The sequence below is a fragment of the Mus caroli genome, unplaced genomic scaffold (assembly GCF_978045245.1).
Source record: "Mus caroli unplaced genomic scaffold, Mus_caroli_1 scaffold_10, whole genome shotgun sequence".
NCBI lineage: Eukaryota > Metazoa > Chordata > Mammalia > Rodentia > Muridae > Mus > Mus caroli.
In genome coordinates this window covers 41,036,110-41,063,437 of record NW_028227265.1, presented here as the reverse complement: position 1 = coordinate 41,063,437, position 27,328 = coordinate 41,036,110, and the positions used below count along the sequence as shown (strand labels likewise).

Below are 27,328 nucleotides of genomic sequence, written 5' to 3'. Positions count from 1 at the left end.
TGGGTGAGAAAGACAAGCAGGGACCCCACAGGAACTCCACTTCTGTAGCAGACACTCTGCGGGATGTTCCCTGTCGGCTCGGGACCTGTGACCTCGGCCACTCTCGTCTAGTCTCAGGGTCTTCTCTTCCATTCCCACACAGTTCGCATGCTTTACCACTGCACCCTAGACATCTGGGCCACGTGATTCTGGGGGTGTCCTGGGTACAGTTGGTGTTTAGCAGCTTGCCTGGTATCGTGGACAATACTAACCCTTTCCTGGATGTAAGCTGCCTTCTGTCCTCCTGGGTTTCATCATGGGCACTGTTTTTCGTCTCTCTTCCACCCAGGACATGGCGGGGGGTGGGGGTGGGGGTGGGGGTGGGGGTGGGGCGGGTTTGTGCATGTGGTACTGTTCCACTTGTTCAGTGAAGTGCTAGAACCTACCACACAGCTGGCACTTATTCTTTCTTTCCAGATGTTACGCTTGGAATGTGCTGGAAACCTGGGGTAGTGAAATGCATGTCAGCAAAGGAACTTGGTTCTCAACTAGATCACGAATCAGCTGCATGATGGGTAACTCCTTGGGCAGGTAACCCCACTTCTCTGAGGCTACTTAGCAGGATCTGTCCTTTCTACAAGTACAAAAGCCTTCATTGAGGGCACAGAAATCCATCAGGCACTAAAGATGTGGCATACACAACTGACAACAGTCCAAGTATGGTGGCTAGCACCTACAGTCCCAGTCTGCAGGGAGGTTAAAGCACTAACATCGCTACGATTCCAAGATCAGCCTGGCCTACGTGGTGAGTTCCAGGCTAACCTGGTAGAAGGTCCTTGACTCAAAGCAAACAAAGAAACCAAAGCCTCAACAGTATTATTTGGCTGTTTTGTGAGGTCCCAGCCATGCTTGGATAAAGGCATGCTGCATGAGATTTAGGGGTGTACTTAGATTAGCTTTCATTTCCTCCAAACAGAGTATATAAGCAAGAAGAGGGATGAAGAATTTCGGAGGATCACACAGCTCCGGGTTCCCTTGTCCTTTGAGACAAGGAGGTGCTCAGTGTCGTACTTCACAGCACAGCAGCCACCAGCCACATGCCAAGGTCTCTCGCAGTGTGGCTCTTCTGTTTGAGATGTGTTTCAAGTGTAAAATGCACACCAGACCTTAAAGACAGTGGAAAACAAAGAATGTGACATCTTACTAAGTATTGATGTGATTTTGGCTATCTTGAGTCAAACCAACTTTGCCCTTTACTTTTAATGTGAAACTTACTTTTTTTTTTTTTTTTTTTTTTTTTTTTGGGAGGTGTGTGTGCAGGGGATAATTTTGCAGCAGATGGGCTATTCCTTTCACCATGTGGTCTCTGGGGATGGAACTCAGATCCTCAGGCTTGGTGGCAAGCAACTTTAGCAGCTGAGCCATCTGGATGACACACCTGTTTAACTTTTTAAAAACTGTAGTGCCTAGGGCTCAGGACATAGCTCAATCACAGTGTTTGCTTGCCTAGCACCGGCTTGTCAAAGCAGTGCTTTGGGATTGACTCCCAGATCCCTTCTCACAAAGTGCTTCCTTGTAAGTCTAAAAATGACCAACCACTGTAGGCCACCTGTTTATATTGAGTAGCGCAGCACAGGGGAGCAGGTTAAAAAAAAGAGAGAACTAAGTCTCCATTGTACAGATCATAAAACTGAGGCTGAAGCAGTGAGTCTAGCTCTAAGAGCAGAACTGGTTCTATCCCATGCCCAGGCTGTCGGATACCAGGATAAGCTTAGCGTGGGGCCAGCAGAGACTTCCTTCTAAGGACCACAAAGGTATGGTGGAAGCCTTTAAGTCGCCCTCCCATTTGCAGAGATCTCCCCAGACAAAATAAACAGGCCCTTGGGGTCTTGCAGAACTGCAGGGGGGGAAGGGAGGAAACGGAAACTAAGAAAGATCAAAGATCCGGTGGTTCACTGCTCCTGGCCTCATAGCTTGGCAGCTCGCCCCGACCCCAGTTGAGCACTCAGGAGCCCATGGGCGAAGAAGAGTTGCGAGCGACAAGGGGACAGCTCGGGGTTCCTGTACACTTTTCGTTAACAGGAGTGGGCTGAACTCCCTCTAGCCAGCAAGGTGTCCAGTTGATTTCTACCGGACTCCCAAATGGAAAAAAAAAACACCCCAAAACAAAATCAAACAAACCCAAAACCCAGAGTAGTCAAAGAAAAGGGCAGGCAGCTGAAAACAGGGACTACTTTCTGCAGAAGATTGGGCACTGTAAGTCTGGGAAGGGACAGCACCATGGGAGAGCAGTAGACACGTATGCTAGGGCATCTGAGGTCGCCAGTTTTAACCTCAGTTTCCCCACCTGTGAACTCGAGTCATCCAGTCCCACTCTGGCAGCTTCGAGAAAATGCAGAGAAGAGGGACGTCTCAGTGTCACCAGCGAGGGCAGCGCTGCTCCACCACCCAGCGGCCAAAGCCTCCGCCCGGTCCCCACTCAGGCCCCGAGGTTCGCACAGGGGGCTTGGGGCCCAGCACACCCAAAGCCCCTCCCCATCGAGGCTCCACCCCTCCCCGCCCACAGACCACGCCCTCTGTGGTCCCGCCCATCGGCCAACCCCTGCCCGCAGGCCCCGCCTCTACCCGCCCCGCCGCGTCCGCCTCGCCTTTGATGGGCCGCTGCCGGCCAATGGGCGCTCGGGGAGGCGCGGGGCCGCGGCGGCGGGCAGGGGGCTCGGCGCGCCCGGGCGTCAGTCCGGCCGCGGCGACGGCGGCAGGAGCGCGTCCCGGCGCCGCCTAAGGCTGCGCTCGGCGCGCGGACTGTGAGGAGGAGGCGAGCGAGGCTGGCGCGGGGTCGGCAGCCGGACGCATGGCTTAGGACGCTCCGCCGCCGCGCCCCAGCATGGGGAAACTTCACTCGAAGCCGGGTCAGTGTCCTCGCCTGCGCGCCGGCCGCGGCCCCGCGTCCTCCCGCCGGTGCTAACTCTCCCTCTCCTTTCTTTCCGGCTCCCGCCGCCGCGCGCGATGTGCCCGCAGCCGCTGTGTGCAAGCGCAGGGAGAGCCCGGAAGGTAGGCGTGCGGGCCACCAGCCCGGGGGGCGCGAGGGAGGCGGCGCGGACCGCCCTGCCGCTGGATCTCATTACCAGGGTTGCCCCAGCCCCGCCCCGGGAGCGCTCTTTGGGGCCCCTCTGTCCCTCCTACCCGTTCCCCACAGCCCGGTGCTCCCACTGCTGACCCTAACCCCCTCCACTTTGGCGGCGGCATCTTCCCTTCAGCTCCCCAAGATCTTGCGCCTTCCTCTAACCGCCAGCCCCTTCTCCGGAGAACTTGGTCTCTGGTCTCACTGCACCCTCTCTGCTGACCCTCATCTCTCTCCTTCGCAGTCCCTGCCCGCCGCGCTCCTTCCTCTCTGATCCCCGAACTCCTTCAGTCAGGGTATTGCCTCCTTCCTTTCACCCTCTGAATCCTCCTAGCACTTAGGATCTCGCCGAGCACCCTTTCTTGGCTATTTCCCTCTTTTGGATTCTGCTCCGTCCGGTGCTTGACCCTCTTTGCCAAATCTTTACTCTCTGGGCTGTGCCGCCTTGTCTCCTTCCCTTCACTCTCAGGTAACTTTTTGCCAGCCGGGGGCCCAGACTCAATGTCTTCTTGTTCTTCCCGCCTCAGGTGACAGCTTTGCTGTAAGCGCTGCTTGGGCAAGGAAAGGCATCGAGGAGTGGATCGGGAGGCAGCGCTGTCCAGGCAGCGTCTCAGGACCCCGTCAGCTGAGATTGGCAGGCACTGTTGGTCGAGGCACTCGGGTATGGCCCCCTACTCCGTTCCACACTTTCACCCCTTTTAGCCTTGGGGAGAGTCTGAGGATCTCCCCCTACTCCAACTTTTAGCATCCCGCTTGCACATTGTTCTAAGTCCAAAAATCCCTTCTCAGCCACTGTGTGCCCCACTAGCCCTACTTGTGCCCCAATGCTTTGGAGGACCCTTGTCGATCAAGTGGGCACCAGTCTCCTGCCCAGCTGGGCACAGAGGGTTGCTTGGGGAGGAAGTGCCAGGGAGGTGGTGATACAGGTCCAGTGGGGTGGGGAAACTATGCTGTGTTTCTGTGTGTGTGTTGGGGGCTGGGGGCTCCTCTACTTTGCTTTTGTGGCCAGCTTTTCCACAGGGAGGGGTTAAGACTAAAGGCAGACAGGAGTGTCTGGGTAGAGGGCAGGGCTCTGCTGGCCCAGGATCTGTGGCTACCTCCAACTGTGTCTGTGGCATTCATCAGTGCCATCTGCCATCTGAGTGTAGAGTTTGGAGGCACTGAGACCTGGCTGCCCTCTTAGTGTGGCCCTGAGAGGGAGGGGGCGTCTCTGTAGTGTGGTCTGGGTGCACCCTCTTTCTTCACCCAGGGGGTTCTTGAGGCCAGAGGTGTTCTGTGGGAGCAAGTGGGTTGGGGGAGTGAGTGACTCCAGCCCCTGCGCCTGGCCTGGGACTGGTGTTCACAGATGTCCTGTGAGCTCCAGAACTCCGCACGAGGCTTTCAGATGGTCTGCGTGGAACTCTTGCAAGCTGAGGATCAAAGGATGAACCAACTTTTTGATGTGACATTTAATTTTTTTTTTTTTTAAACTTAGAGGGGGAAAAGACTGAGCCTCAGGTCTGGCTAGTTCTTTGGTCTTGTTCTTTGGGTGAGGGTGGTAGAATCTTCAGATGTGTGTGTGTGTGTGTGTGTGTGTGTGTGTACAGGGGTGTATGTGTGTATGCATGTGTGTTAGTATGTGTGTATTGCACCTGGCAGCACTATTGTAGACAGGTGGCGTGGGTGTGCATGTGTGAGTGTGTGTGTGTGTGTGAGAATGTATGTGTGAGTGTGTAAATGTGTGTGAGAGTCTGTGTGAGTGTGTGTGAGTGTGAGAGTCTGTGTGTGTGTGTTGGCACCTGGCAGCATGATTGCAGGGAGGGGGCATGTGTGTTTGTCTGTGTGTGTGTGTGTGTGTTAAATGTCTTCTCTCTCTGGATACTTCTCTCCTTCCACTCCATGGCTCGGGCTTCCTCTTCCTGGCCTTCCAGTTTGCTGCTGACTGGGACTGGAGCTGCTATCCTAGTAGAAAGGTCAAAACTGGTCTGAGGTGGGGGTGGGGGGACTGCATTGGAGCCTTTCAGCAGGACAGCAAACTTTTCCTCCCCCACCATTCTCAGTTTGTGATGTACTTATTTATTTAAGGACCAATGAAAACAATCCAATTTAGACACGTGAACAAATGCATTTGCAACTCAACACAGGCCGACAGAGGATTTCCATCAATCAAGTTTTGTTTTGTTTTTTTTTTTTTCAGCCTGTTTATTTTCATAAAGTATTCCTGCAGAATGACATTTATTTAGGCTCTGTCTCTCTCTCTCTTCTCTCTCTCCCCCTTCTCTCTCACTTCTCACCCCCCACCTCTTCCCCCTAAAGTGCCAGGCAGCTTTTGCTTCATGCTAGAGGGGAAACTTGAAATACAGCGAGGGCTTGCTTCCATTGACTTTTATCTTCAAAGCCATAACAAATGTTACCCGCATGTTTTTGGTGGGTCTCCTTGGCATCCAGGCTGGGAGGATGGGAGGGAGGGAGGGTGGAAGAAGGAGAGGAAAACAAAAGTCTGTCGTTTTTAATTAAATAGTAGTGTTCCCAGCAAGAGGAATGCAAGCCAGTAAAAGTTGCCATTGGGGGAAATGAAGCAGGGGGAGGGGGCCCCTGCTTAAGCCTGTGGCTTTGCTGAAGTCACGGAATTCTGTTGCCTGGTTTCTTCCCCCAGCTGAGGACAGCATGGGATGGATGTGCTTGCTCGCCTGCCTTCCTGCCTCACCCCCCTCTCAGAAAAGGAGGGGTCATTAATATTTGTTCAAAGTCCTTTTGAAGATGTGAGGCATAGAGCCATCAGTGTGACATGTGTCGGATAGTTAGAGGGTGGGCCCAGCCATCAAAGATGTTGAGTGGGGGGAGGGAGGTCTCTGTTTCCTTGAGAGTCGATCTTAATAGCAGACCGGGATGCCTGGGTCCCTGCCTGCCTGTGGTGGCCACAGTAGTGGGGTCATGCATGCACCCTAGAGAAGGACCAGGCTGAGCCTAAGTGTGGGTCTGCGTGGTGGCAGCCTGTGAAGCCATTCAGGTGGTCTTTAGAGGGGGCTATCTTTAATCTTTATAGATACTTATCTTTTTTAATCAGTGAAAAATAACTAGGACATCAAACGCATGATTTCCTGGATGTTATATCACTTAGGATGAATCAAAGTTGAAAGAGGTAGGTGAGTTCAAAGTCAATACAGGGGAAAATACTGAGTTCAAGCAGTCAGAGTTGGGAACGTCAGGAGCACTGCTCACACGGCAGGGGCACTCAGAGTGGCTACAGGCCAGTGAGGAGCGCGTTGAAGTCCTGCCATTTCCATGGATCCCACTGGCATGGGAGGGGTGGCTGGCAGGGTCCTTCTATGATATCATCAGGATGTAGATGGGTGTGGGCTCTCGAAGTCTGCTGGCTTCCAGGGCTGACAGTTTCCTGTAGGCCTGTTCCAGGCCTATCTTAGGGAAGGACTCTGTGTCTATTTCTCTACCTGTCCTGTCACCAAAGAGGCTGAGGACACATTACTGGCTTATCAAACTGACAACATTATTGTTGCCATGAGAACTGCTGTTGCCTGAGAGCCTGGATGTGCCCAGCACATTGCTTCTCTGACCTTAATCTCCCCATAGCCCTCTGGAGTTGCACTCAGCTGGTGTAAACTTAAGTTGTGTGAAGCCAAGCCTTGTCTTGTTTCCAGTCAGGGGCTCACAGACAGTTGCTACCATGTCCGCATGAGCTGGTTGCGGGGTAGGAAAAAGCAAGAGGGACTCTGCCTTTCCTGTGTCTGTGACAGGAGCCGAGTTGCAGACATAGCCATAAAGTGTGAGGGCAGCCACACAGGTACGAAACTCAGCCTATCCCCCTCCCCCATACAGAAGTGAATGAGGTTAGGCTCAGCACAGGACATTGTCACCTTGTGCAAGTCACATTAACGTTCCATGTCTTTGTTAGCACATCTGTAAGACGGGCACAGTAATATTATCATCCATAGCAGAGCTGCTGCAGATAAATCTTGATAAGAATAGGGCCTGGGTTGAGAGTTGATCTTTACGTAGGGATCCTGATGTGTGTGCTCATGCTCTCTGCACCCTTCTACTGCAGGCACCTCTGCGGGGAACCCATGCTAAGGTCTGGGCTTCTGCTTTTCCAAGGATACTTGATGAGGTACAAGGGAGTATAAGCTCAAAGGAGAAGAGGCATGAATGACTGGGGACAGAAAAACACGTGAAGGAAGGACAGTCGACTGAGCCAAGGCCATGGCTAAGACGAATGTACTGAGCGGTAGTAGAGGCTAGCCAGTGGTCTCCGAGGGCTGGCAGAAACAAAGCATCAGGCAGCAAGAGAAGGCCCAGGGGTAGTGCTAGCTGAGCAGAGGCATCATGGTGGAGCTCCCTAGATAGGTGGAGCAATAGGCTCGGGCATGAGGGAGGACACCTTGCCTAATGTCCACGCTGTGAGCATGGGCACGCATGTACACAGGGATGCGTGTAACCAGGCTCCAAACAACCTTGACTCCTTGAACCATGATCCTTTTGTTCTTTTATAGCAAGACTGCTTGCAGAAATAGGCTGGGGCTTGGGGCAGGCAAGCCCCCTGTAGATCAAAGGCGGCTGCCAGGCACTTGGGTAATTTGATTAGGGGGCACCTAGCACATTTTGATATTTGGAGGAGATTAGGAGGGTGCAGGCATGCACCATGGGGCCAGGTGGGGCTGTGTGATGAGATTGGGAGCTGGCCCAGCTGCTGCTGGGATCCTGGATTCCAGGGGAATTACCCTTGAATGATACCAGTTGGCACAATTAAAAGGCCCCATGTCTTCACCATATGGAAAGTGTTAGGCCTCCTTACGTGGTTTCAAAGCTATGTGTTGGGAGGTGGACTTGACATTTGAGGTAGAGCATAAATTAAATACTCGGTGTTTAAGAATCGAAAGATGATTTGCTTTGAGGATGGCTGGGTTTCAGGGCAGAGGCATTGTGGCTTCACTCACAGGCATCTTTGAGTGGTCTAGGAAGGGTCTCCTTGGGAACAGTCTCACAGGCCTGAGAGCTACCTGAACATGGGAGCCAGCAAGGAGTGGCCTGGGAAGTCTGAGCTGTGCCAGGTGCCAGACATCACTGCAGGCTGCTCCTGCTCTGTATCTTTCCAAGTGGGTATCATCACCTGCTGCGGTGGTACATCTGTGTGATGGGACTGCTTAGAAGAGGCACTTTAACTAGTACCTTTTCTCCCTCTGAAACTTCTTTAAGAAGGACACTGGGTCTTCTTGAGCCAGCCCGTGTGTGCTGTCTGTACCCTACGAGCCATGGGTGGGTGGGGAGGTGTCTCTCTCCATTCACAATCCCCGCAGCATCTCGTACCTGTGGCTGAGGCTAGAGTTGGGGGCTGTTACTTCCTTGTCTAGTGGGGGGGGGAGGCGATGGGATGGTGAGAGTATCCTTGTTTGGACCAGGAAGCTCACTTCCCCACCTCCCCCACCCACATCAGTAACCACCTGTCTCCTTGGACAAAGTGGTCAGAGTTGAACTGTCATTGGCAAGAGTCAGCCACCAAATGCAATTTCTTTTCTGAAGTGCATAACAGGTACTCGCTGTGAATGAATGGAGAAAGAAAATTTGATCATCATCCTTGCTGCCTCCTTCCTTCTAGCCAAGTTTTTAGACCTGTATTCCTGATGCTAGGTTTATCTTTCCCGAGTCCATCATCCTTAGTGGAATTGTAGAACCAAGCCTTACACTGAGACTGTGGCTTGGTAGCTCACGGGGAGTAGAAGTGTCCCTGGGACTCCATCTTGTCCCTGTGGGTGAGCAGCTCTTGGCGTGCTTGGGCTCCCTGTCCAGGGACAGGTGTGTGAGGCCGCCTGCTTATGCCTTGGAATTAACTTAACCTGCAGTTCGAGGATGGGCTGTTACCCAGCTGTCAGTTGGGTTGGTGGCTTCTGGAGCCAGGTTGTAGGTGGAAGTCAGCTTGAGGGTCGGAAGCTCAGCTGTGCCCGTAGAGAGCTGAGGGATGACATTGGCTGCTGAAGGGCAGGGAAGAGCCCCTCAGGGCTTGGGGGAAAGAGGCTGCTGACAGGCAACCCCAGAGTGCTCACTGTGTGGTGGAGCTGAGAGAAGAGCATCCTTGCTCAGGCTTCTCAGAGTCAGAGATGGAGCCCACGGCAGCGGGGGGGGAGGGGGGGGGGAAGGGCAGCCATCATGTTGATGAGTTGGGTGCCAGAGCTGTGAATTTACTCTGCTTAGCTATACAAACTTTGAAATCTTTTTGGCTGCTTGTTGGATCCAGGTACTTCCTGCAGCAGCCTCTGGGCTTCCTTCTCTTACTGGCTCCCATGTTTCCTCTTGCAGCTTGTTGCTCACAGTCAGGGTCCACCCCCACCCTTGCTTTCTTCCCCTGGCTTCTTCCCTAGCCCTCTTTCCCTGAGAAAGGAAAGAACCTAGTCCCTCAAAACCCAAATATCTGCCCTCCTGATGGAGAGAAGCAAGGAAGGAGCTGAGAACACCCTGGACGAAAGGCCAGAGAGAACTGAAGGCCTCACTTGTTGGATCTGGAAGCTGGGCTTTGATGTCACCCTGCTCCGTTTATCCTGGGAAGCTGCCTCGGCCTCTCTGCATGGACAGGGGCAAGCTCTCAGGCTGGATCAGAGGAGAGGCATGCCCACTCCATGAAGGGTAGTCCTCTATGAAGGGTAGCCCGAGAGTCCGGTCAGGCCGCACCCTGCCAAGCCCAGGTGGGTGGGGAGCCTTTTCTAAACACGCACTTCCAGAGGCATAAGTAATTCTTTGATAGATGCCTGGGCAAGCTGAGAGGGATGTTTATCCATGTGGGCACCAGCCACAAGGCTCAGGAGGAAAGCCGTAGGTCCTTCGGTTGAAGTCACCCTCAGCTTCAGCAGCGCATGCAGGAACCCCGGCCAGCCAGTGTGGCTCTGTCCGAGGGGCCTGTCCAGGGCCATGTTTGTTTAGCAGCCCTGAGGAATTAGTTTGGGCGTCACTGTTCTGGCTTGCTGAGCCACATTGGCTGTGGCATGTGTCCCTGTGTGTGGCTGATGGTTATTAGAGAGCCCTAGGGTAAGGTGGGCTTTGCTGCATCCCGTGACATCAGCTAAAGGGCCTTTCCCTCCCCTGAACTTTGGCCTCTCCATCTGAGAAGTGGGACGATGTCACTCTAATTTAGTATGTGTAGGACGTCGTCTGTTTCGCTCTTCGTGTGTCTGCAGAAGATGTGGGGTATACACCTCTACATGTTCACTGACCACAAGCCATTTTTGTGAGGCTTAGAGCCTGGTAGAAAAGAAAGGTTTTAAAATGCAAATAATAAAATACAAGTTGGCCCGATGCTTCAGTGAGGTCCAGGGTGCCTCGAGGCTCAGAGCTGGCCTGGGTGGTTGTTCACCTTAGGTGCTGGCAGTTCCCTCTCCTCACGCCTCTGTCCTTGCCTTGGAACTTAACGAGAGGGTTTCCTAATAACAGTGAGATGTCGTGCGTGCTGTTTCTTTAGCTAAAATAACTTGCTCCCAGCTCTCCAAGATTTATTAAGTCAGGAATAATCGTTCAGTTTTATCAAATGTTGTGGGCATATTGATGGGCTGGGTACTCTATTCTGTGACAGGATCTTGCTGTGTAGGCCAGACTGGTCTGGAAATCACTAGCCTCCTGTCTCAGCTTCTTGGTTGCTGCAATTACAGCAAGTGCCACCATACCTATTGTAATCCCTATCACTAAGTTCCCTGGTGTTCACCTTCTTTATGCTCCAGAAGTAAGTCCATTCATTGCGATGCATTATGGTATCAGCTGTCCATACTGCGCCCTGCATCAACTGAAAACTGAAAATATTTGAAGAAAATGCATCTAAGTTGATCAGGAGGGCTTTCCGCCCTCCTTTGTCATTGTTTTCTAAACGAGATACCCTGATGACTAGATAGCAGTTTATTATGATGTGATAAGATGCCGTGACCAAGGCAACGGTAATAATTTGGGCTTATGGTTTCGGAGGATTGGAGCCCACGATGGAGGAGCAAGGGTGTGGCATCAGGGACAGCTGAGGGCTCACACCTTGCTCCAAAAGTAGGAGGTAGAAAGTGCTAACTTAAAAATAACAGTCTCTTGAAATCTCAAAGCCCACCCCCAGTGACACACCCCCAGTGACACACCTCCTTCAACAAGGCCACACCTTCTAGTCCTTTCCAAACAGCTCCACCAACTGGGGACTTGTATGAGCCTATGAGGGCCATTCTCATACCGCCACATTAGGTATTATAAGCAATGTGGATTTGATATAAGTATACAGGAGAGTGTGCACGGGTTATATACATGCGTGGTCCCTAGTTATATAAGGGATTTGAGCTGTACATTTCAGTTTTCAGGAGTGAAGATGAGGGAGTGCTCTATATTGGTGCCCTATAGCTACCAAAGCATACAACTGCATTTTCTTTTTTAATATGCAGCTGTGCTTGCTACACAAATGCTGTGCTTGCTACGCAGTTGCTGTGCTGTGGACTTTTAAGAATGCAGCTGTATTTTCAATGCAGCTGCCATACCTGGGTCTTTGCAGGTGTTTCTAAGTTAGATTGGCCCACACTTGGAAGGTACACGTTGAACAGTGAAGATGTTAAAGGGAGGTTAGGGGACATGCTGGGGGCTTTGGGTCTAGAACAGGAACTACTGGGGTCAGGGCTATCTGTCCTCAGAGGAATCCTGAGGCAAACACCAAAGGCAAGTCAGGGATAGAAGCAGAGGGGGAATGTCAAAGTGGTTGCAGGTTTGATAAGCGTCAGGGAGAAAGCCACAGAGCATAGTTTATTGGAGATATTGGTGGAAGTCATGGCTGACCTGGTCATCTTCCATGTTTACTAGATTGGCCTTAGACTCAGAGAGATCTCTCTGCTGAGTGCCAGGATTTAAAGCACAAGGCACCATACCCAGCCCCCGGCCACCTTCCCACTGTGTTATGGACTCAGTCAGGTCTTTGTCTAGAGAGAAAACTTGAAGTAGCCTTGTGTGAGGTCGGTGTGATGAAAGAAGCCTATGATCTGTTCTGTGGAGGAGGAAGACTGTGAGGAAGGGCTCTCTGTAAAAATACTTTGGAAGATGAAGATGGCATAGAATGTTTCACGGGCTAGGTGGGGATCACAGGTCTGCACTGGGATAAGCACAGCTCTTGGCTCTCTGGGGGAACACCCAGGGGCCCTTGGGGAGGCTGCAGGCAGGCAAAACGTCAGGAGAAATAGAGTAGGATCAAGGTGAGCAGGGCTGTGGAGGCCCACAGTCTGGGTTCTAATTCTGCCTGCAAGCTTTCTCACTGAGACTTCAGGTACTAAGCCGGTGCACAGATACGTTGTTGATAATTTAAAGGAGAAGATTCCTGAGGTCTGAAAGTTGCAAGCGAGGTTGGGAGAAACCTGATGGGTGTTGAAACAACTGTGGTCTGGCACCAGCCTCCACTAAGGTCCAGGTGATTCACTGAGGTCAGAGCCATAGTATGGGGGTAGCAAAGAGTTGGAAGAACTATTTCACTTTCTCTCTACCTTCCAGGTCATTCTTTTACCTGAATTCAGAAGCCAGCATGCAAACAGGTCCTAGGGTACCATAGAGAAGGTAGGGACCGGGTATTCATGCTGTGGTAGTAGCGTAAGCTATGGCTGCCTCAGTTTTCACAGCTGGGAACGGTGGTGGTAGTATTCTTCACTCCCTAGCACAGTTTGGAGGAACCCCACATGGGGCTCTTTAAGTTGCAACCCATAGACAAGGGTGGGACTTGGGGTACGGTTAGAGTGGAGGCTTTGTGGGATGCTAATACTGACCTCAGTAACCCGTGCAGCTAGAGAAGTCACATTGCTTAGGTGCAGCAGGCTGGGTGAAAAGCATCCGCGACTGAACACACACCCTGCCTCAAGAGGGCAGTGCCACTTAGGCCCAGCCAACTCATAGCCTCTGGGGAACATGGTCTAGACGTTGGTTTAGAAAATCCAGATGTCTGGATTTAAAACATTGCGGGCATGATGGCATGACTCTATGATCCCATCACTCAGGAGGCTGAGACAGGAGGATTACAACTTTCGGTCAGCTTGGGCTATATATGAGCTCATTTCCCAAAAAAACCAAACCAACCAAACAAACAAACAAAATCCAAGTCAACTAAGGGAAGTTTTAGGGATCACTTCCTTTGGATGGGCAGGTAGCTGGCTTTGGCTTGCGCTCTGTACTTGTAATTGCTTCCACCTCGGCTCTGTGGGTGCAGGGAGTTCGTGATAAGACACGTGCATGCAGGCTGGATGATGCATGGGACGGAATGGCCTGCATCTCCTTGCGAGATCTTTGTATCTGCCTCTTGAGGGCACTTTTACCATGTGGACGACACAGCTGTTTCTAAGCTAAAACTGCTACCTGACCGGAAAGGCTGGCTTTGGCTGCAAACAGAACAGAGCAGGTAGCCCCTGAGCTGGGAACCCACAGCTTGTTTCTGTGGCAGGCAGGACAACAGGAGGGCAGGCAGTGACAGAGGTAGAGGTGTGAATCAGTGCTGAGAACCAGCTGTGTGGGCTGTTGGTTACAGGTGTGATGGATGGGTTTGTAGAGTCTGACATCTTAGACCTGCATCCCACGTGGGCTTCCTGATGGGTGGCCTGGGGCCAGCAATGGCTCAGGCCCTCCGTCCTCACATCTGTGACATGTGGAAACGGTTCCAGCCACATGGAGTTCTCCGGGGGATGAAATAAGTGTATGCCAGCAAGTTGGAAAATGGAGCAGATACTCGGCGTCCCAAAGCTTTCTGGTGTGTCCACTCATGATCAAACAGTTGCATCCCGAGAGTGGGCATCTGAGGATGCTTGAGAACAGGGGCATGAAGGAGAGTGAGGGGTGAGGTTAGAAAGTGATGCTGAGGCTGTTGAGCCCCAGGGAACAAGTAGGAGATGTGCCTTCCAGGCACAGGGTAGGCGATGTGCAAAGGCATAGAGGCCATATGAATAGCACAAAGTCCTTAGCCTCCTCCTGGAGTCTGATTCTAGCCTCCCAGATGTCAGGTCAGCAGTCTGCGAACCAGCAGAGGAGCGGACCATGCCTGCTGGGGTGGGAGATCAGCTATCTACTGCAAACCTTCCCAACTCCAGCTGCTGCCCTTGCTGTGGCTCTCTGAGCACCCAGTTTTGACTATGGAATGGGTTAGGCACAGCAGAGTTAGTCTGCCCTAGGGCTGTGGGAGAGACCCACAGCCATCCAGGGGGCTTCTCCTTTGCCTAGCCTCAGAAGCTTGGGTAGGAAGCCTCACTCAGAGGCCTTTGCTGTGGGTGTTGGTTAGGGATCCGCACCTGTGCTGTGCCACACCTGGCTTCTATAGGGCGTCATGTTACAGGGCTGCTTTATGACCTTGAATTTTTCTCGTAGCACCCTTTCTCCCAGTGGCTTAGACAGATTGCAAGAGTAGAAAGACGACTCCAGGAAAGTTGGGTTATCTGGGAGCACAGTTGCTGTCTCTGTGGGTGCTGGAGCCCTCTGTTCCTGCCCCTGCCAGTGGGAGTCTGTGTCTGGGGTAGCCCTGGGCACATGCTCTGTAGCTGCAGCCTGGGAACACAGAAACCCGTGGTAAGCACGGGTGCCCACCAAGAGGAGGTGGCTGTAGTGTAGCTGCTGCCCACAGAGCACCTGAGGAGGCCGAGCCGTCATTGTCCTCAGCACTTGCTTCTGTCAGCATCCTGGTGATGTAGGCGCTGTTATTTTTCCCTTACACTAATCAGTTTCCTTGTTACTTTAATGGCAGAACACCGGAGGAAAATAACAAGGGAGGATGTATTTTGCTTACAGTGTCAGAAGGTATAGGCCCTCAGCTGGGGGAGGGTGGAGGAACATAGTAGGACAGCAAGCAGAGGCAGGAGTCAGAGATCAGACATCCCTAAGGACCGTCCCCTTCAGAACCTGCTTCTCTTAGCTATACTTCGTTTAGATTTCGGTGCTATTACCCAGGGATCAAAGCTTCAGTCCATGAGTGTTTGGGGGACAGCACTTCATATCTGAAGAGTGGCAGTCCCTCTTCCTCTAGCACAGTGGTTCTTAGCCTGGGCTATCACCCCTTCAGAGGTCGCATATCAGATATTTACACTACGACTCATAACAGTAGCAACATTACAGTCATGAAGTAGCAACAAGACTGAGTTTACAGTTGGGGGTCAGCACACCCCGAGGAACTGTAGTAAATTTCGGGTGGCAGCACAGGGAAGGATGAGAACCACCAGCCTAGTGGGCAGACTAATGCTGCCCAAACCGGTCCAGCTGGCTACCGCGCTGAGGCTCACCTGACATGAAGGTAGGACCTTGTTAGAGCAAGATTCAAGTCATGCTGGCAAATTGTTGAGTTGTCTTAGAGACATGCCAGTGGGTTCAAAATTATATGTTACGGCTCCATTCCCGAAATCAACTGGCGGCCAGAAAAATGAAATAGAAAAATTACAAAAATAAGACAAGCTATCATTTACAGTAAGACTACTGTTTTGTATTGGTTTAAACACTCATGTTTATATATACAGAAGCCCGTTATAATGTAGCTTTTATGGTAGCTAGATCGTGATCAAAGTGTTAGAAAAACACCGGTGTTTGGTCGCTGCTGTAGATTCAAAATGTGACTACCTGGGTTCAAGCCCCAGCTCGGCTCTTGCAAGCTGTAAGTCTTGGCCAAGTTTCCTGACCTCTCTGTGCCTCTCTCTGTTTTCTTGGCTTCAGGGCCTTTGACTTCATTTTTCTTCCCAAAGCAGGAGCTCCTAGGGATTGGGAGGATGCTTTCAAACAGAGAGCCTGCCCCCTCCTCACTGGGGAGGAAGAGGAAGGCAGTGGCTTTGTACTGAGGTTACCATCTGAACCTGAAGGGCAGGAGCCACATCTCAGAGGGGATGTGGCTGAGCATTGGTGATGATGGCTTGAGGAGCTTCGGGTACCCAGTGGCTATTACTTGACTTCTCTGAGTGCCCAGGCAGTAGCTCAGGGCTAGAGCTAATGGTCCCATATTCTTTTTGGTACAACAGGCCACAGCTTTAGCCCAGAGTCAAGGGAAGGGACCACAGGTATCTAAATACTGGACATGTGATCTCTATCAGGGATTATAGCCTACCATAGAGTGTGTGTAGAGAGAAAGCCACTGATAGGCAGCCTTGTTGCTGTTTTTTTTTTTTTTTTTTTTTTTTTTAATGAGGGGAGGGGGCAGTATCCCATGAGATGCAGGTAGGATAGGATTGTTGGGGTTGTCACAGTTGGGTTTTACAGGTGCTGACTTGGCGACGAGAGGTCAGAGAGTCCCAACAGAACTGAGGTGTGCCTCATGCATGTTCAGCTATGTTCATAGAGTAAGAAAATCTGGTTACAAGGCACCTGTCCCTCACCAGGTCAGTCCCTGGCGACGTGGCCATTTCACTGACTGCCCCAGGTGACAGCAGGATGAGTGGGCCCTTGTGAAGAAGGGCCTGAGTGTTGACAGGTTTTGGTGTCCACAGCAGGGGAGTCCTAAAGCCAGTCTCCAGGGATATTGGGGGACAGCTGTGCACACGTCTGCCCAGGCCTGTTTCTGAGTGTTGTTAGATATATAGAGAAAGATCTGGAAGGAGCAGAGACTTTTCACACTACACACTCCCTTCTTTGGCTTTTTTTAGGTGAATGAGTATGTAGCGTTCATACTTTTCAGAAAAACTATACGTTTACTAAGGAAGTCGAGGGGAGGGGAGGTGCCAGAAGGGGCGGGGGTTGGGGTGACTCACTGCTTCTGAGCCTCCTGGGTGCTCATTCAAGTGCAGAGTCCAGCAGGTGTGGTACACATTTGTGTACTTGGTAAGCTGAGGCAGGAGGATCATGTGAATTCAGAGCTGGCCTGGGAAAGACCAAATGAGAGCGGCAGATGCTGGGTGTAGGGGACCCAGTAGGTGGCCCTGTGTGACTCTGACTGGTGTCAGACTCCCTCTTCCCACTCCTGTGGCTGTGGCTAAGCTTCCACGGGGGCTTAGACTTCCACGGACAATTTTGATACGGGGATACTCTGAACTGTTAAAAGGAGAAGTGGGCAGCGTAGCTCAGTCTGATGGGTTTTCTTGTGATTAGTGTCCTGGGCTACTGTATGTGTGTGCTGTGTGGGAGCATGGTCCAGCGACTGAGCTCTAATAAGATAAGCTTGGTTTGAGAGGATTGACGTGTGAATGTAAAGTTCCTCCAGAAAAATGGCTGCTTCCTACATCCCCTAACTCTGGTCTGAGGAGGAAGACTGGGGCCGTGCACACGGCTAAATCATCACCTTGCACCTGACTCATCCCTATCCCCTGCCCCTGTGTGTGTGTGTGTGTGTGTGTGTGTGTGTGTAAGGCAGATTTGCAGCGGGGATGAGAATGCTCTCTACACCTTTTTTTTTTTTTGGTTTTTCGAGACAGGGTTTCTCTGTGTAGCCCTGGCTGTCCTGGAACTCACTTTGTAGACCAGGCTGGCCTCGAACTCAGAAATCCGCCTGCCTCTGCCTCCCGAGTGCTGGGATTAAAGGCGTGCGCCACCACGCCCTGCTCTCTCTACACCTTTGAAAGGAAGCCCAGGTCCACCCTCCCCCGAGGACCATAAGAGGCATTAGAGGCATGGCTGTGTAGAGGCAGGAGAAGCCAGCCCCACTGGCCACTGACAGCCGGAGTCATGGTTTCCAGTGATCTTCCTTCTGGAAGAGTAGGAGGGAGAACTTGAGCCCTACATTACAAATACTTAAGTCTGGATCTCCTACATGCTACTCCTTGTGCAGCTGTGGGGTAAGACTTTTTCCAAGTATGGACTGGAGTGGGTACCTACCACAGAGTTTGCTGTAGGGTACTGGAAGGCAAACCCCTGGACTGGAGCAGCAGCCCCCCCCCCCCCAAACTGGTATTAACCAGAGGCTTTCTGGCTCCCAAAGCCTTGTTCAAGTAATACATTAATGGGCCAGGACTATTTGCATGGGGAAACTGAACTTACACTCAGATTCCATGGAACAATCTCTTGTGGGCTGGGCACTGCTTGGCAGGCTGTAGATACTCAGATATACTCAAAGAATATCTGAGGTTTGGAAGATCCCGGTGGCGTGGAGAAACGGTCACAGGTGTGCAGGGGGCTGGGATTCAGGCTCTGTGCCTTTCAGCCCCAGTTTCTGTTCTGGGTCTTTGCAGAAGGCTTTGGGTTGCTTCTCCCTTGCTCTGTGAGCAGTGCCTCACCTTTCTCCTAAATCATGTCTGTGGCAATCCACCTAGCTTGGCCTCCCGAATGCCGAGACTGAAGGCACGTGCTCCCATGCCTGGCTCAAACATTTTAAGTGCATGTATGAAAATGTCACAATTAAAATCCTCTGTTGCTCGGGTATGTCGTTGGGTGAACGTGGCTGGTCAGGAGCTCAGAGTGCCTGTCCCCAGAGCAGGATGGCAGTGTTTGTCTCTGCCCACTTCACGGTGCTTCATTCATAGGCCGTCTCTCTCTAGCCAGTGTGAGCCAGTCTTAGCAGTTCAAGCTTCTGCCTCCATCTGAAAGCTCCAGAAAATTCCAGGATACAATCCCATCATTTTGACCCGGGCCATATACTTTCCTGCAGAGTTGAGTCACCCTGGCCCTCTGTCTCATGCTATGTCCCTTGGGTATGTCAATAAGAGAAGTCCATAGGGATTGATGGGAAGGCTGCACGTGCTGATGAGTAGGTAGAGCCTAAAGTGTGCGTGGGCCAAAGACTCACCAAACAAAGGATGGCTAGAAGTTGGGGACAGGGCTACCAGGTAAAGTAGCTAAGCTTTGGGGAGAAATATGGCTGGCCATTGGGTTTCAGAGAGCCTGGGTGGTTTGCCATTTTCCCCATGTGGCCCACAGGAGCCTCCTTCCTTCCCAGCTCCCAACCTCTGCATGGGGCTACCAGGAAATCCCTCCCACTCAGAGTGCTGATGGCAGCCCTCTGAAGCCCATGTAATCTCTACCTTGGATGTGTGCCCTTCGTCCTTTCTGTTGGGCTAGTGTAGCCAAAGTTCCCAGGTCAGAAACTCTCCCTTGATTTGCATGGAATATAGAAGGCTAGTCCTGGATTTGATTCCCAGCACTGCAAATAACACACCCAAACAACAGATGATTTTAATTGTGACATTTTCATATATACATTTGAAATGTTTGAGCTAAGCATGGTAGCATATGCCTTTAATCCCAGCACTTGGGAGGCCGAGCTAGTGGAGGCCAATCTGGTCTACATAGCAAGTTCAGGCCAGCTAAAACTACAGTGAGACCCTCTTTAAACAAATGAACAAACAAATAAAAATAATACAATAGTAATAATAATAATAGTAATACTACTAATAATAGTAATATAATATTTTGATCCTTCTCTTTATCCTCTCTTCACACGCACGCGCGTCTCATTTAATCTTGCCTTCCTATGTGTGGATCTGCCAATTCTAGGGGACACAGAGCTTGGGGTGCAGCTTTGAACTGGGGTTTACATTGTTTTTCCTGTGTAGTGGGGAGGGGGAGTCCCCACCTTGTTTTAGGATTCAATGAGGTAATGCCTATGCTGGTAGCCGAATATGTATGCCTATCTCTATCTCTTTGGACCTAAAACAGCATTTGCAAGTCTCAACTACTGTGGGCTGGGTACAGAGGCTCAGAGGGACCTGTCAACTGGGATCCTGTTTCTCCAGAGTGAGCCTTCCACATTGACAAGTGGGAAGATTGAGGTCTGTGGCAAGCCCTGTGCCTTCCCTAGTGTCCTGGAGTGAGTTAGGTTTAAGTGTTTATACACTCACCTAAGCACCCCTAACTTTAAAAAAAAATATTAATTATTTTTTTATTTACATTCCAAGTGTTGCTCTACCTCCTAGTCCCTCCTCCCAGAGTTCTTCTCCCCCATCCCCTCTCCCCTTTGCCTCTGAGAGGGTGCCCCTCCCCTAGCATCTCCCTTCCCTGGGGCAAGAAGTCTCTACAGGATTAGGCGCATCCTCTCCCATTGAGGCTAGATAAGGCAGTCCTCTGGTATATGTACAGGGGTTCTGGGGCCTCCAACCAGCCTGTGTATGCTCTTTGGTTGGTGGCTGAGTGTCTGGGAGTTCCTAGGGGTTCAGGTTAGTTGACACTGTTAGTCTTCCTATGGAGTTGTCATCTCCTTCCATTCCTTTAATCCTTCCTCTAACTCTTCCCTAGGGATCCCCAATCTCAGCCTAATAACCCTAACTTATTTGATAATGCTCACTGCCTCTGTGAGCAAGGCCAAGCCACAGAAGGTGACTCACCTGTGTATTGTAGCTATCTCAGGGGTTCTCTGCTCTCTAGAATCCTCCCAGGCCCCCGAGCCCAGCCATGGTGCTGCTGCCCACTTGGCTGCCCCCTGAGCTGGGGTGGTGGGTATTGTTTCAGCAGAAATGTGAACTGGTGTTTTGCTTTGAGTGTATTAAGACACAAAGTCCCTGTGGTTAACAGCAAATTAATCACTGTGCCCGGGAGGACTGCCTGGGGTAGACATGACTTCATGGGCTTGTCAGAACGTCTGCCTTGGCTGTATTTCATTCTCCAAGGGTTTTGACTTTCAGAAAAGGAGCTGCAGATAGAGTTACCAAGTTTTACAGAAATATTTTTACTGGGCAGAGGTTGCTTTATGGCGAGAGCCAGTTATTTCAGGAGACAAGCAAAGAGCCCTTTATTCTCACGTTCTGTGGGAGGAAAATGTTATGTTGGAAAGCTGGCTTCTTGGATGGGCCACTGGGGAGGCCGGACTGCATTTCTAGAGTGGGAGTGGGTGCCAGGAGATGGCATGGGGTGGGGAGGGGGAGGGTGAACATGCAACCATGTTCTCTTCTCCTTTGGGGGGGAATTTAGGGCTATGCAACTTAAGGGTGTCAGGCAGGGATGGAGACAGGCCGAGCTGGAAGATGGAGCCAGAAACTGGAGGAGGGTACACCAGCAGGGAGGGCCCAGATGAGATCTGGAGGTCTTGTCCGATCTGGTGCTGTCTTTACAGTCATGAGACTCAGGCTTATCTGTCATCTGGAGACAGCAGCAGTACCTGCCTCACGGTATGTCCTCAGGACGGAGGGTTGTTATCCTATGGTTGCTATCTCTTTTATCCCACCCTTGATGCTGAGGGTAATGGTTCAGAGGCAGGGAACACGACTTCCTCTCCCCACACTACTGAGTCAGCTCACCCCTCCTCTTCCCATTATCAGGGCCTATGTAGTGAGAGATTTGAACTCTGGGTTAGCTACCCTTGGGACTTGGAGATTCACGGGACTCATTCTGCTGTTCCAGCTCCAGCTGGTGTCCTGGTTCCCAGAAGAGACCCTTCTTTTTTCAGAAATGTAGGGGAAGATGAGCCTGCATGTGCTCAGAGTGGCTTTGAGCCTGCGTATAAGGACTGCTTGCTCCCCTTCCGATGAGGAAGAAGGATGCCTGCCAAAAGTTTTGTTTGTGTCTGGAGCGGCCTTGTGCCCGATAAGGACACGGCATCTTTGCTCCCTCCTTGCTCTGGACCATAATCCCTTTTAAGTTGGGCAGTGGGGAGGGTTGATTTATTTCCTTATCCTCCCCACCTCCCTCTCGTTATTTAGAATGTGAGGGAACGTTTATCTGGTTTTCCGGGAGATCTGTCTCTTCAGCTCTGGAATTGCATCCAAGTTTACAGAACGGAGTCTGTGCCCAGAGCCTTCTGGTAAATATTTTGGGAAGTTGAATTCAGCTGGCATCATGGCTCAGGAGTGGGTAGTGGGTACTGTTCAGGACTAGATGGTTGAATCTGGACCCTTCTCACACAGTGCCTGTGAGCAGGCTAGTGGTAAGACATCCGGGTCAGCACCAGAATTCCCACTTCTACCTGGCTCCATTTGTACCAGGCAGGCCTGGTCCCATGTGTGCCCTGCCTTATCCTGGGGACCTGCTTCCTTCTTCCGGACCAGGACACTGAGATACCATGTCCCTCTCTCTTCTGGAAGCTCTCCCTCAGCTGACCCTCCTCCCTTAGGGAAGCTTTCACACTGCTTTGCTGATGTTTTCTGGGGTTGTCCGAGTCAGAAGGGTGTGGATGATATGCAGGTCCTCGGTTCCCCAGCGGTAAAATGAAAGAGTCAATAAGAACTCTCCTGGTAATGAGAATTAAAACAGGCAAGCAGGGAACCTCAGGGCCTGGTGGCCAGTAGCTTTTAGTAAATATAGCCTTCCTGTGACATTGGTCCCTGGGGCGTCTCCTCAAGTCCCTTATACAAAATGACAAGATTAGCATGTAATTTAGGCACACCACACCCTCCTATTCTTTTAACCATCACTGAAGATTTGTAATGCCTGAGACAAGGAAATGCCTGAAGCGATTGTCTCCCTGTGTTTAGGGCTAGCGATAAAGACAGTGAGTGTGAAGACAGCGTGAGTGTGCTCTCAGAGAAGCCACTTCCCCAGGGTCTTCCCTGGTTGGTCTCAGGCTGCACTGCAGTTCTGCTCTTCCCTGCAGAGATGTCCTGCGTTCCTTGTATCTACCCAAGAACTGGTCCTCATGTTGTCTTGCACACAACGGGTGCTAAGGACCAGAGTGGAACCTGCCAGTTAGGACTTGATAGAGACTCTCTATCCAGGGTTCTTAGGTGTCAAAGGTCCCTTAGAGCTTGACTATAGAGAGTTTTAGGGAAGATACACAGCCTTGCTTTAGCAGAGTGGCTGGAGTCTATGGGCCCTGCCAACTATGAAGACCTCCTCTGTCTTCTGCAGGGTTGATGGGCAAAGAAATATGGCTGACACAGGGTGCAGTGGCACAGGGTATCCCAAAGGTTTTGTGTGGGAAGGAAACATGAGAGTTCCTAGTTAACAATTTTAAAAAGATGTATGTTTACTATTTTTGCAAACTTTTATTGATTTTTTGTGAGTTTCATATCATGTGCCCCAATCTTGCTCATCTCCCCATCCTTCCATATATGCCCTTGTAACTCCCCACATTAAACACACCCACAACCAACCAACAACAACAAAGCATAGAAAACATCTTATCCTGGAAGCTGTGGTGTGTCACAGTGTACCCACAGTGTATCCCTCTCTCCACGCATCTTCACTTGCAGATGTTCATTGTAATGAGTCGTTGGTCTGGCTCGAGATCTCTGGCTTCTATGACCTCCATCAATATTGGATCGTCACTGGGACTCCTCCTGGATATCCTGTTGCATTGTGTCATGAAGATCCTGTAGGTTTTGATCCGTAGAACTGATCCATTTCACACATCCCAGCGTCAACTCAGAGCCCTTGGTCTGGGCCTGGGTGGTAGCTGAGCTGGTCAGCCTGCTGGCTGTCTCTTATCTGTACCACCAGGGTGAGCTCTCCAGCACTGCTCTGGGTCGGCCACCCAGTGCTGCCATCACTGTCAGAAGTCAGGCTCAGCCCTCCTGCTCTCATGTCCTTGGTCCTGCTCACCTGCACCCCCTCCTCCAGAGCAAGCTCCATTGTGGTGCCCAGTCAGGATGCTGGCCCCACTCTCCAAGTGCTGCAGCCTGTGAGGGGCTGGGCCAACTCTCCCACTCTCCCACTCTCAGGGCTGGTTTACCCATGCTTTTGCCATTAGTACCCATGCCTTTGCCATCAGGGCCAGCTCCACTGTGTGGCCCAGGCATGGTTCAGGGCCTGCTCTTCTGGGTACTACAGCTGGTGAGGTGCAAAGTCAGATCTTCTGTTCTCATGACCCGAGACCAGCTCTCCCAGCTACTGCAGGTGTCGAGGCAGGTTGAGGTGGAAGGCATCACCCACACATCCATGCCACCTCATGCCAGGGTTAGTCCTCCTGTGCTCTCAGCCTCAGCTCACCCGTGCCCACTCCATCAGGGCCAGCTCTTCTGTGCTACCCAGACAAGGTACAGGACCCAGGAGTGCTGCAGTTGGTGAGGGGTAGGGCTAGCTCTAGCTCTCCTGAGCTCATGACTGTGGGCAGCTTTCCCGACTGCTGGGGGTGTCAAGGGGTAGGAAGGTTGGGGGCATCCTCTTTGTGCCTGAGCCACCCTATGCCAGTATCAGAGTCAGTTCATATTCTTATCCTAGGGGCCAGCTCACCCATGACCCTGCCACCAGGGTCACCTCCACTGTGCTGCCTGTGTGAGGGACAGGGCCCACTCTGCTGAGTGCTGCTGCCAGGGAGAGATGGGGCAAGATCTCCAGAGTGCAGCATCCAGTGAGGGGCGGGGCCAGTTATGCACATCTTCTGGACACCCACAGTCTCTGGAGGTTGCCCCAACCATGTTCTCTAGTGGTAATATGAGTATGGACATCAACACCAACCCCTGCTGTTGTCTAGCCTTGGATTCCATCATGGCCCTCAGCAGCAGCTTGGGCTGGACCTTACCATGGCCTCAGGTGGCAGGGCTCGTCTCTCACAGCTGGCTGCTCCTCTCCACCCTTGAGTCTCCAGATCCATCTCCTTCATCATGTTCAAGCTGTTCCACTTCTCTGTCTCTCCCACCTGACTACCATATGCTCCCACACTATGATGGGTCCCGCTGCAGGCTGGCCACACGGCTGGTGGGCCCCTGGGTGACATCCTCCATCTGTGCTATGTGGTGTGGTGGCACACAGGTGATATGTCCCGCATATGCTGTGCACTGGATGTCGTGTTGAAGGGTGGCATAGTGGTCCACAGGTCTCTGTGTGTCTTCCTCTTCCCATGCTGTGCTGCCTGAATTGGATTTGATTTGGTTTTTAGGAGTCCTAGGCATAAGCCCGCTTTGGCCACCAAGCCAGGCATCAAGCTAGGATAAACAGAGGACTGTCATCTGCTCTCCCCCTGACTGACATAAGAACAACACCACTAACGAGGTGTCCCTTTGCCCATTTCATTATTTTTACCACTTGTGTGCATATTCACAGGAAGGCAGGTGCTCCTGAGGACCACCTCAGTGGGAACTGAGCTCTGGTCCTCTGCAAGAGATGTCTGTGCCCTCAAGTACTGAGCCATCTCCCTACCCCCAGCCATTCCCCTGCAGTAACGTTTGTTTTAAAATAATCTTTTATATGTGGTGATACTTTTGAAATGTAAATATTTGGATATGCTGGCTTTAGTAACGTCAGAATTAAATTCACTTAAAAAAAATGTAGCTTGTAGGAATTTGAACTTACATCCCTCGTGTTTTCTTGGACAGCACTACTGTCTACTCAGTACTGTTCTCAAAGAGGCTAGCTGTTGTCCCCAAGGCAGTGAAGGTTGATTCTTTAGACTTTAAAGATCTTATTCTCTTAAACTGTAAAGGACGTGCCATTAGTGAACAAATGCTCTGTCACCTGTGGCATTAACATTTTCCGAGGGAGGGTGAGGATGTGAACCGGGGCTTGTACGGGGGAGGGTGGACAACGAGAAGCAGGGCTTCCACAGTCAGGCCTGACACTGGTGTCACCCCCACCACTCATTAGTTGTGTGACTTTGGGCATATACCCTCTCATCTCTCTACATCTGTGCTTATCCAGACCCTGACGTGAGGACAGAGCTCTGGAGTAGGCAGCTCTGAGTCCCTCGGAAAGATGGCAGCTCTAGGCAGTTACTCACAGTGTATACATAAAGGTCTGAAGGGAGGACTCTGCTTCCCGAGTGACCACATCTGTTAGCGTCTGTGTTCTCATATGGGGAATGGGTTGCTGAGAGCATTTGTGGGAAGGTTCTGCACATCGCTGGGGTATTTCTAGAGATTTCCACACTTGGCTCAGACAGAACCTCCTGGCTGTGTTCCATCCAGCTCTCTGGGCCAGGATATGCTGGCGATTCTCCCCAGGGCTGCCTTCAATGGGAGGGCTGTGTAAGGGTGCAGAAGGGGACCACTGACTGTTGACTGTTCTGTCCAGAAGTTGGATTCAAGGTCCTTATCAAGGCTTTGAGAATTGGTGGTGACTTGGACCCTGTCCTGGAGATGCAGAGGCGGCCTCACAGTATAAACGGGCTATACGCTGCTGTCACTTACGAGAGACCAACCCTGTGCCTCCTGCGGACACGTGATCTGGAGCTAGCCAGATCACAGCACATCCAGGAGGAACACAGTCTGCTGTCCAGAGCCTGGTGGAAGCAGGGCATGTGTGTGTATCAGGCTTGTAGGTTTCGGGAAGGGAGTTAGTTCCAGTGTCTGCAGGCTTCCTCCCTTCACACATAGGAACCCAGCCTGTCCAACCTAGCCCTCTGTGTCTGAGAGGCCTGACTGGGCTCAGACCTGGCATTGCTCCTGATTGAGCAACAGATGGCCACACTGTTCCCAGCCTAGAGTCAGCCACTGTCATATGGCCCATAGGGGGCTCTTCTGTCCCCACCTGCATTCCAGGCAGGCCACATACACAGTACAGAAAGGCACCACCACTGGGTGTGGAACACATGCCTTTAATCCCATCCCGGCATTTAGGAGCCAGAGGCAGGAGGATCTCTGAGTTCAAGCCAACCTGGTCTATGGAGTGAGTTCCAGGACTCAGGAACACAAGAACAAACAAACAAGAGAAGAGAGAGAGAAACAGACAGAGGCAGGCAGGCATGCATGCACCATGTCACTTTCCCCTGTCACTTGCATCTCTGACGTCTGTGACGAACTTCTCTCCTGCCCCTCCCTAGAGCCTGTTCCTTACTCGCTCTGCCCCAGACCTCCTGGCCCCGCCTCTGAGCCTCTGCACATGCTCCTGTCTGCTTGAGATTCTCACTTGCTTCCCTGACTCTTCCCTGCCCACCCTTTGGGGGTTTAGCCGGAGCAGCTTTCCCCAGAGCCTGAGAGACAGTGCGTCCTTATCAGACCTTCCTCTCCACTTCTCTGTGGTCGTCACCACTGGCTGCATGCACGCACGACTTCTTCCTGTGACAGCTAAAGAAATGTCCACTGTGGAACTGTCCACTCTGCTGCCTTCAGTTTATCGCCACTAGGCCCACGAGAATCCTGGACATGTAACAGGAATGGATTTGTACTTAGGAAATGAACTTGCTTTGCTGTGTGTCTTTGTAAGTGCAGTTCCCCCTCTGTGCTCCTGACTAAACTTTGGGGGTGGTAGATTTTGGGGTTTCTGTGGAATGCCCTGGGCTTTCAGCTCAATGGGAAGTGGCTTGCCATACCTGTCCTTTGTGCTCTAGATGAGTAGGAAGTGTGTGTCAGGGTCAGCTGGTTGACCCGTGGAGACAGAAATTTGGAGGGCACCAGTAAGCCCATAGCCCATGGCTCTTCACTGGCATGGCTGTATTATAACCACGGTGCAGACCTCCCCACACAGAAGCAGAAAGAGGACTCTATACTTGTATATATTTAAATCCAAAGCTTGCTGCCTGTTAATGCAAGCTTAGGCAGTTTTACTGTCTTGAGGTCTCAGTTTTCC

At 51.6% G+C, this 27,328-nt stretch overlaps 1 protein-coding gene and 1 long non-coding RNA gene across 2 annotated transcripts in view; one reads left to right on the top strand and one right to left on the bottom strand.

Annotated features, from left to right (window-relative positions):
* Positions 1-848: 848 nt before the first annotated feature.
* LOC147002361 (uncharacterized) lies at positions 849-2,448 on the bottom strand. The gene is made up of 2 exons (XR_015048717.1): positions 2,327-2,448; positions 849-1,145 (listed from the first exon to the last, which is right to left on the bottom strand). It is a non-coding gene; the product is annotated as an uncharacterized LOC147002361 (long non-coding RNA).
* Positions 2,449-2,707: 259 nt separating this feature from the next.
* Positions 2,708-27,328, top strand: part of Nkd1 (NKD inhibitor of Wnt signaling pathway 1) — a 73,718-nt gene continuing 49,097 nt past the window's right edge. The window contains exons 1-3 of the mRNA XM_021170100.3: positions 2,708-2,888; positions 2,998-3,030; positions 3,628-3,761. Of these exons, the coding sequence (XP_021025759.1) occupies positions 2,864-2,888; positions 2,998-3,030; positions 3,628-3,761 (192 nt within the window). The 5' untranslated portion in view covers positions 2,708-2,863. The remainder of the gene's footprint in view (positions 2,889-2,997; positions 3,031-3,627; positions 3,762-27,328) is intronic.